The 8,570-nt window shown below is 51.4% G+C and overlaps 1 protein-coding gene across 2 annotated transcripts; it reads left to right on the top strand.

The window, feature by feature from the left end:
- The first annotated feature begins 54 nt into the window (after positions 1–54).
- On the top strand, positions 55–4,720 carry MRPL28 (mitochondrial ribosomal protein L28). Of its 2 annotated transcripts, XM_064390663.1 has the most exons (5): positions 55–409; positions 504–656; positions 1,853–1,987; positions 3,912–3,998; positions 4,361–4,720. In XM_064390663.1, the coding sequence occupies exons 1-5, from the start codon at positions 122–124 to the stop codon at positions 4,442–4,444; spliced, it is 747 nt and encodes a 248-aa protein (XP_064246733.1). In that variant the 5' UTR covers positions 55–121; the 3' UTR covers positions 4,445–4,720. The 2 variants fall into 2 exon arrangements, with proteins under 2 accessions (XP_064246733.1, XP_064246734.1); XM_064390664.1 differs by lacking the exon at positions 1,853–1,987 and having other exon boundaries at positions 66–409.
- Positions 4,721–8,570: the final 3,850 nt, after the last annotated feature.

The following is an 8,570-nucleotide window of genomic DNA, read 5'->3' as shown; positions in this document are numbered from 1 at the left end:
GCGGCGCGGCCCCTCCCGGCCGCCGTCGCGCTCCGTCCGCGCCGGCCAATGAGCGGCGGGCGCGGCGCCGGTGGCGGCGGCGCGGGCGGAAGCGGAAGCGGGGCCGGGCCGGGCCGGGGCGATGCCGCTGCACCGCTTCCCGCCGCGGCTCTGGGCCGCCTTGCGGATGCGCGACGGCATCTGCGCCCGCCTGCCGCAGCACTACCTGGCCTCGCTGCAGGACAGCGCGCCGCCCGCCCCCGTGCACTGGGAGCCGCACGGCCTGCGCTACCGGCGGAACCCGCGCACCGGGCAGCGCGAGCGCGTGCAGGACGTGCCGGTGCCCGTGTACTACCCGCCCGCCGCCAACGAGGGGCTCTGGGGCGGCGAGGGATGGGTCCGCGGCTTCCGCTACGCGCGCGACGACAAGGTGAGCGCCGCGCCCTCCCCGGGCCGGGCCCGGTGCCGGTGCCGGTGCCGGCGGGGCCGCCCCGGGGCTGCCCTGACCCCCGGGCCCTGCCCAGCTCTCCACCAGGCTGCCCAAGACGTGGAAGCCGCAGCTGTTCAAGCGGCAGTTCTACAGCGAGATCCTGGACGCCACGCTGACCATCACGGTCACCATGCGCACGCTCGACCTCATCGACGCCGCCTTCGGCTTCGACTTCTACATCCTGAAGGTACCGGGCACCGGCACCGGGCCCGCGCCGCCCCCGGCCTCGGCTGGCCGGCAGGCAGGCCTGGAATTAGGCACGGAAAATGCCAGGCTGGAATAGACCCCCGGGATCATCCATTCCCAGCCCGGCCCTGCACAGACCCCCAACAACCCCACCCTGTGCCTGGCATTGTCCCAGCACCCCTGGACCTCTGGCAGCCTCGGGCTGTGCCCATTCCCTGGGCAGTGCCCAGCACCCTCTGGGGATGAACCTTTCCCAAAACCCAGCCTGACCCTGCCCTGACCCCAGCCATTCCCTGTCCCAGAGATTGGAGCTGCCCCTCGGGAGCTGCAGCCCCCCCGAGCTCTGCCCTCAGTGTCCAAGCTGAGCAACTGCTGCTGTAAATGCTTTAGCACAGCTCTGATGCTCCCAGCCTTTCATCCAGACTGGAGCTCTGGATGCACAAACTCAGAGCTGTGGTTGAGTTGTCAGAACAAATCCAGCAGATCTTTGCCCACCCCATCCCGGGAGCCTGTGCTGGGTGTGGGTGAGCTGGCACTGTGCTGGGCACTGCTGTGCCCCTGGCAGCTGGCCCCTGACCCTGGGGAACCCAGGGCACAGGGAATGTTTCTGTGTGTGCTCTGAGGGGCTCTGACCCCCAGAGAAACACTGCCTTTAGCCTTCACCCTTGGAGAGCCTTGCAAGGCTTTGAGATAGACTAGAGTCTGCCAAAGTGTGAAATAAATACTGGAGAGTAGTGTAGTTTGTCACTGGGTGAGAAATTTAGGTTTTGAGACTTTTAGTCTAGATGTTGACCAAAGCAAAATGGAAGATGTTGGGCGTTGTCTCTGTCTTCTTCTTCATCTGCCCATTTTCCACAGGGTTAGTAGCACAGAGATAGTTGATGAGGTAAGCCACAAAGCAAAAGTTACATATACAGACAGGAGATGAGTTATTAGTAGAAAAGTAAAAATAAAGTACGTTTTAAGAGTTAATTAGATGAAACAACTTGAAACTGCACATCTTGTAGCCACTTAGCAGTGCTTCCCTGAGTGCTGGTCCAGACAGGGTGCCAGAGCTTTAGATAAGATCACAACGAACCAGCTGAACCCCAAAACCTCCCGTGCGTCTCTCCCAGCCCAAAACTGTTCCCAGGGGGCTCCCCCCTGCAGGGAGCCCCAGGGGAGGGGCAGACAGCCGTGTGACCCTGTGCCTTGCAGACCCCCCGGGCTGAGCTGTGCTCCAAGCTGGGCATGGACCTGAAGAGGACGATGCTGCTGCGCCTGGCGCGGCGCGACCCCGCGCTGCACCCCGGGGACCCCGCCAGGAGAGAGGCCATCTACCACAAGTACAGGGTGGGTGCAGCCCCGGGGCCTGCCTGGGCTGGCTCTGCTCAGGACAGAGGGGGAAATGGCAACAATCAGTGTGTAAAGCATTCCCAAAGCCCGAGGAAAATCTCGCATAATATACATCTCTACACAAACCTTAGGATAAGAGACATGGCTTCAGAATACCATGGGATAATAAATATTGATAAAAGAAATAGAATTAAAAACAAGTTTCAAAAGATAGCCTTACAAATGGGACTAAATACTTTAGAAAAATAGAACTGTGGAAAATAAAACTATGAAAAATACACTGTAAGGCCCACAAAGAGTAATTTTAAATAATTAGCTTTAAAGCATTTACAACATAATGTAACAAAAACTGATAAACCAAAAAACACTTAATAATTGTAATAATATTTATTATAATAACATCATAATAATATTTAAATATATAATGTTACTTATAATAGATAGTATAATTATTATAATAATTATTATAATAATTTTAGTAATTGAATGTTTCTATTTATAATATATTTCTATAAATGTATTATTAATATATTATATAGTGTATATATATACTATATATAGTATAGTATATATAATATACTATTTCTATATTATAAATATAGAAATAATATATTATTTCTAATAATATGCTATTTATAATGTACTTTTTTGTTATTATTGTTGTTATTAATTTTTTTTAAATCATTAACTTCTGATTACAGTAGCGTAATTTATGACATCTGTATTGTCTCACCCTTCACATGAAACTGAAAATAGAATAAAAGTTTTTAAAACACCTCTCAGTTACCCCATCCCTGGGTCAGAAAAGGGCTTCATCCAACAGCCTGTCCTGGTGTTTGCTGTTTGGGTGGTCACCCATCACTGGTGTTGGTGGTCCTGTGCTGAGGGACAAGAAAATATAATCAGGTTTTTTCTTTCTCTCTGTGGGCTTCTAATTTCTGTAGTCATCCTTTAGAGACAGAAAAAGCAGTATTTTTGCTGTGCTTGAGGTCAGTGAGAGCCTGCAATAAAAAGCAGAAGAATTTGTGCTGCCCTGGAGGGAGGAGCCCCGAGTGCCAGTTTTGTGTCAGTTCTGTGCTTGGAAGCACCACCAGCACCCCCAGTCCTGGGAGCTGTGCTGAGAAACAGCCCCAGAAGTGCTTAAAAGAATTGCAGGAGCAGACACTGATGAGAGAGCAGGACACTGCTGAGGAGACAGCAGAGAGGGGAGGTGGACCTTGGTGGTTGGAAATGAGGGAACAGGGCTCTAAGATTTATCCATAGTAATGTTCCCTCTGGATCTCATGTTTGTGTCCTGGGCTGAGGGAGTTTTAATTTTTTTTTTTTGTTAGGGTTGGGATTAAGTGTGTGAGATGGTATTTTTTGTTTGGACTTCAATGTTTATTAGTTTTTATTTATATTATATTCTTGTAAACTGTGAGTTTTATAGTACTTTATTTTAACAAACTAAAAGTTTGAGCTGTATTTCTCTCTTTATAAGATTTTTTAAGGATAAATTTTATAATTAAGAAATTACACTTAAATTATTTTTACTTCTAACTGAATAACTAACCACTTGTGATCTGTAATGTGGACTTTTTAATCTGCTTATACAATATCACCTAAACCCATGAAGAAGGACTAGCTTATATTCTAAAACTTCTATCTTGTTTTGTATATATTACTATAACCTAAAACTTTAAATGCTGAGTTTTTTACTATATGATATTATACACTTCTATTTAAACTACACACTTGTAATTTTAGTTCTGTCATTAAAGTTTGGAAGTTTTCTCTATGGCCTCAGGTCAAATGCAGTGTTCCCCTGTCAGCACAGAAAGTCTAAAATTCTCAGTAACCAGAGTTCCAGCACTGGGCATGGAGAGGATTTATATCTTGGTAACTGCAAAGACTGTGCTTTCTTCTCCTCCTTTTATCACAGGAATTTGTGATCCCAGAGGAAGAAGCTGAGTGGGTTGGCTTGAGTTTGGAAGAAGCCATAGAAAAACAGAGGCTCCTGGAGAAAAAGGTGATTTCCTGAGGCAGTGCTCAGCTCTGAGGTGTTGTGGCTGCACGTGCAGCTTCTCCATGGGGTGTTCAGCCACGTGCTCCAGGAGACACTGATGGGGAGGAGGAAGGGAAGGAGATATCCTTGGGAGCTACTGATGATCCTCATCTGCTCTGAGAACTGGGGAAGCTGCTGAAAGCCCCACACAGTGCCTGCCCTCTCTGAGGGAGGGTTACAGAGCTGAGCTGCTGCTGTGGCACAGCAGGTTGCCTTGTTCAGCCCCCGAATAAAGCCCAGTCACATCCTCCTCTGGTTTAGCTGCTTCCCCTCACTGCTGCTCAGGTTCACTCCTCTCACGTGGTGTATCCTCTGCTTTGTTGCAGGACCCTGTCCCCCTCTTCAAGGTGTATGCTGAAGAGCTGGTCAGCCAGCTGAGAGAACAGCAACAGGCAGTGCAGAAGCAGTAGAAGGAAGAAACCTTGGCAGCAAAACCCCTGCTGCAGAGAAAGCAGTGGGTTCAGGGGCTCTGAGGCCATGTGAAAACCACGTTGCTAAAGTGTCAAGAGAGCCTAAATTCAGTGAGGACCTGTTCCTGTGGGCTGAGGAAAGAGTTTCTGTGATGTGGCTCTCAGAGTTCTTGTCAGACTGACTCAGAGTGGATCTTGTGCCTGTACAAGCAGTTGGCTGCTGTTGAGAGCCCACTTGTGATACAAAATACACATTTTGGTATTCATAGCAGTAAACTTCTCTCTGATACTTGTTTTATTAGTGTGTTGCAGCAGGGACTGTGAGACACAATGTAACTTAGATCAATCCCCCTTCATCCACCTGACATGGTTGTGCCCCAAAAGTGGAACCCCAAACCCCTCAACAGGTGGAGCTGAGCTCCCCAGCACAGCTCACTAACCCTGGTTACAGCCCTGTCTTTGTTGTAAGTCGGTGACTTTTAAATCTTATTTTGTAAAGATGTAGTTGAAGTGGGTGTTGAAGTCTTTGCTGCTGTCTGGCAGCAAGGGACTGCAAAGTACTTGCCATAATTACAGGCTGATGAGCAGCACTGGGAGTCCCTGGTGTTGTCTGGAAGCTTTGAGGTGGTGCAGTGAATTTCTGGGTGGATCAAAATCAGCTTCTGCCCTTTTCCCCTCAGCTCTGAGGTGAGGGGCAAGCACAGAGCCTGCAGGCTGAACCTTGTGTGGGTCATCTCTGGAGGAGACTTTGCCTTACCCCTGTCTTGGGCTTCCCCCTGTGGCACATCAGGGCAAGTGCACTGCCTTGGTTTGTGATAAGGACTGATAAAAGAGAAACTGGGCTTGTAGAGCAGAGTGTGGCTCTGCCCTTCTGTGCTGGAATGGAGCAGGACCCAGGGGAGTGGAGATTGGCAGTGCCTGGAAGGTTTGGGGGAGGAGTGGTGCAGAAGCAGCCACTGAGTGAGCACAGAGCCGTGCTGGGGCTTGGGTGAGGGAGGTGGTGGAGTTGAGTGGGATCTAAACAGCATTCATGAAACCAGACTTACCTGCTGCTCTTTAGGACAGAGAAGGAGCTGGAGTCCCCACAAGGGGTATTTGAGCCTGCAGAGGAGCCTGGCACAGGCTGGTAGGGCTGACTGGGGCTGCCAGGCAGGACTGTGCTGTTCTTGCAGGGGCTAAGGGGAGCAGGCTGGGTGGCAGAAGCTGGGATGTTTCCAGCCTGCCTGTGTGTTCCATCCCCAGCAAGTCCAGGTTCTCAAGAGCAAACTGGCACAGAAGGTCATATTTGCCTAATTAATGACAGTGCAGCTAGGCCAGCACAATGACATTTGGTTATCTTCTCTCTCTGCTGCAACTGAGCTGAGTGGGAAGCTGCTGCCCAGCTCCTCGGGGACCCTGACACTCTGCCCTCGTTAGAGATAATTAGCTGGGACAAGCTCCTCGTTTGACAGCTCTGCTCATCATTAGGGCCAGCTGAGCTCATGCATTTTAATGCAGCTCCCAGCAAAGCCCCAGCCCGTGGCTGTGTCCTGGCCCCCCTGCACTGGAGCGTGCCCGGAGCCTGCCCAGCCCCACGGGGGTCCCCAGGTGCCTCAGAGCTCCTGGGCACAGAGGGAGCTGCTGGAGGTGGCTGAGGGCACAAGGAGCAGCTGCTGCTCTGTCCCAGGAGTGGGAGGTTCTGGTTCTGTGGGGCTGAGGCTCTGCTTGTGTGTCCTCCCACAGCTGGAACTGCCCAGCCTGGACCCTGACTGAGCTCCAGAGCTGCTCCTTGGGCAGCTGCAGGATCTGCTGCCTTGGGAGGACTTGGTGGGTGGCAAGAAAGCTCCTGTCCTGCTGGGGGTGAGGGTTCTGAGGGGGGCACTGCATGAGGGCAGCATGCTGCCAGACAGCAGCAAAGACTTCAACACCCACTTCAACTACATCTTTACAAAATAAGATTTAAAAGTCACCGACTTACAACAGAAACAGGACTGTAACCCAGGGGTTAGTGAGCTGTGCTGGGGAGCTCAGCTCCACCTGCTGAGGGGTTTGGGGTCACATTTTTGGGGCACAACCATGTCAGGGGGATGAAGGCTTGGTGGGTGACAAGGGGTAGGAGGAGCTTTTTGGGGAGAGGAGCTTTTTTATTTTCTTCTGCTGGGGGTGAGTGTTCTAAGAGGGGCACTGCATGAGCACAGCTGAAGCTGCAGGAGGTTCTCTGGGGGAATTTATTTGGGATATGGTGAATCCTGACTTCCTGTCATCCTGCCTTTTGTGGAGAAACCTTCCCCTTGCTCCTTTCCTCACACCCGTGTTGGATGAGGCCCAGAGATGTGCTCACATGGATTACTCTGCTGCCTGGAGGGAAGCTGCAGTCTGTGCAGCAGGGGTGGAGCACAAAGGGCTGCTGGGCAGCTGCAGATGTCTCGAGGTGGGGAGGCAACTCCTGTGCAGCATTTGGGGCAGTTTGGGCTACAAACCCCCCAGCCAAGTGACATTGAGGAGGTGGAGGAACAGCTCAGGGCTCAGTGTTAGTCCTGCCCTGCTTTTACAGTGCTGGCTGCAGCTGGAGAGTTTGGTGCTGCTTGAGGGGTGGTTTTCCCTGTTTGAGGGGCTCAGTCTGGCAGATAATGGTTCCCTTGCTGCCCTGACAGGGGAGATCAGAGGAGCTGGTAGCTTGCCATGACAACGTGTACCCAGGAAGCCACAGATGCCACAAACCCACGGGTGCCAGGGCACTGTCAGCTTGAAGTTGAAAATCCAACCCTGGACAGGGCAAGGACCCGGCTGCCAAGCACTGCTCAGACCCCAGCACTGCCTCAGCCTCCTGCAAAGGTCACCAGGCTCCTGCTCCTGGCCCAGAGCCAGGCACAGGCAGGTGGAGCGTGGGGAGGATCCGACACCAGGCTGGCAAGGATGTGACAGCCCCCAGCAAATGGCCAGAGAGCCCTGCCAGGGTCACCTTGGATCTGGCAGCGTTAGACCAGGCTGGAATAGCAGTGCTTGGAAAGGGGAACGGTGAAAAATTATCTCATCAAGACAGCAGTGAAATGATGATGGATGAGAGGCTGGGAGAGGCACGTGTGCTGTGTCAGCCACCAGCGCTGGGAAGTGGGACAGCAGTCCAGGACTGAGGGATTCCTGTTTAATTCATTCCTCAGGTATCAAAAATATGCCACTCTCTTTAATAGTCCCAGCAAGCCACAATTATGAAACTGCCCCTTGGAACATGAAATTTGGGCCCATGTTCCACGTAAAGAGGAATAACTGGTAGGGAATCACTCCCAAACCCAACACTGCAAAGTCATAAAGCAGAGAAAAAGGTTAACTGGGGAAAGCATCCAAGCAGGAAAGGCCTTGGGTGGGGTGGCTGGACTAATCCTGCTGTTTGGGACTTGGTGGTTCTGCGTTCTGGTGTTTGCTGGTGTCGTGAAGCAATGTTTGGATTTTGCCTGTCTCACTTGTTATTCCCAGCAAGTCGCTGTCACTGATCCAACAAACAGCTTGAGATTAAGGCTCTGCTTCTCAATGAGAGAACTGTTTACCTTCATGAATTAAACAGATTTTCCTTGTAAGTTCCCAACAAGCCCCTCTGTATGCAAACAAAAGGGACATTTGGGGAGCAATAGCACAAGCAGCATGTCCTTTCCTGCCAGTCTCAGAGGTGAGCCTGCCTTTCCCTCCTGGCTTGGAGGCTCTTGGTTTGGAATCACTGTTGCAAAGGGTTGTGACTTTTAGGAGTGCTGTGAATCAGCCCAAACTTGGTGTCAGCACAGCTCAAAATGTAGCCTGAAATCATCCCCCATCCTATGGCATTAATCAAGGAGACATGAGATTTAGAAACTCACTTGGACAATTCCAGCAAACCCTTTCAAGTGTCACTGCAGTGTTTGTTTTCAGATCCACAGGACTCAATTCCTTCCAGCCAGCTGGTCTGGGACACTCAGGCTGTGGGAGCTGGGAGTATGTGCTGTGCTTACCCCCCACAGCTTTGCTGTCTCTGGAATTTGCTCCTGGGGATCAGGAAATGGCAGCAAATATCCTGGTGGCTCTGCCTGTGAGTGACAAACCATCTGGATCAGGATGGAGCTGAGCTCGTTGCAGAGGGACAAGCAGGAGACCATGGGTAGTGAGAAACACTGGCTGG

This window comes from Passer domesticus, chromosome 15 (assembly GCF_036417665.1).
Source record: "Passer domesticus isolate bPasDom1 chromosome 15, bPasDom1.hap1, whole genome shotgun sequence".
Classification (NCBI taxonomy): domain Eukaryota; kingdom Metazoa; phylum Chordata; class Aves; order Passeriformes; family Passeridae; genus Passer; species Passer domesticus.
This window is presented reverse-complemented; position numbering and strand designations above follow the sequence as displayed.

Bases quoted from the DNA above. Each gene is read 5' to 3' on its own strand.
- MRPL28 (XM_064390663.1), top strand. From the start codon at position 122: ATGCCGCTGCACCGCTTCCCGCCGCGGCTCTGGGCCGCCTTGCGGATG. The intron at 410-503 runs GTGAGCGCCGCG...GGCCCTGCCCAG, and splicing joins GCTACGCGCGCGACGACAAG to CTCTCCACCAGGCTGCCCAA. The intron at 1,988-3,911 runs GTGGGTGCAGCC...CTTTTATCACAG, and splicing joins CCATCTACCACAAGTACAGG to GAATTTGTGATCCCAGAGGA.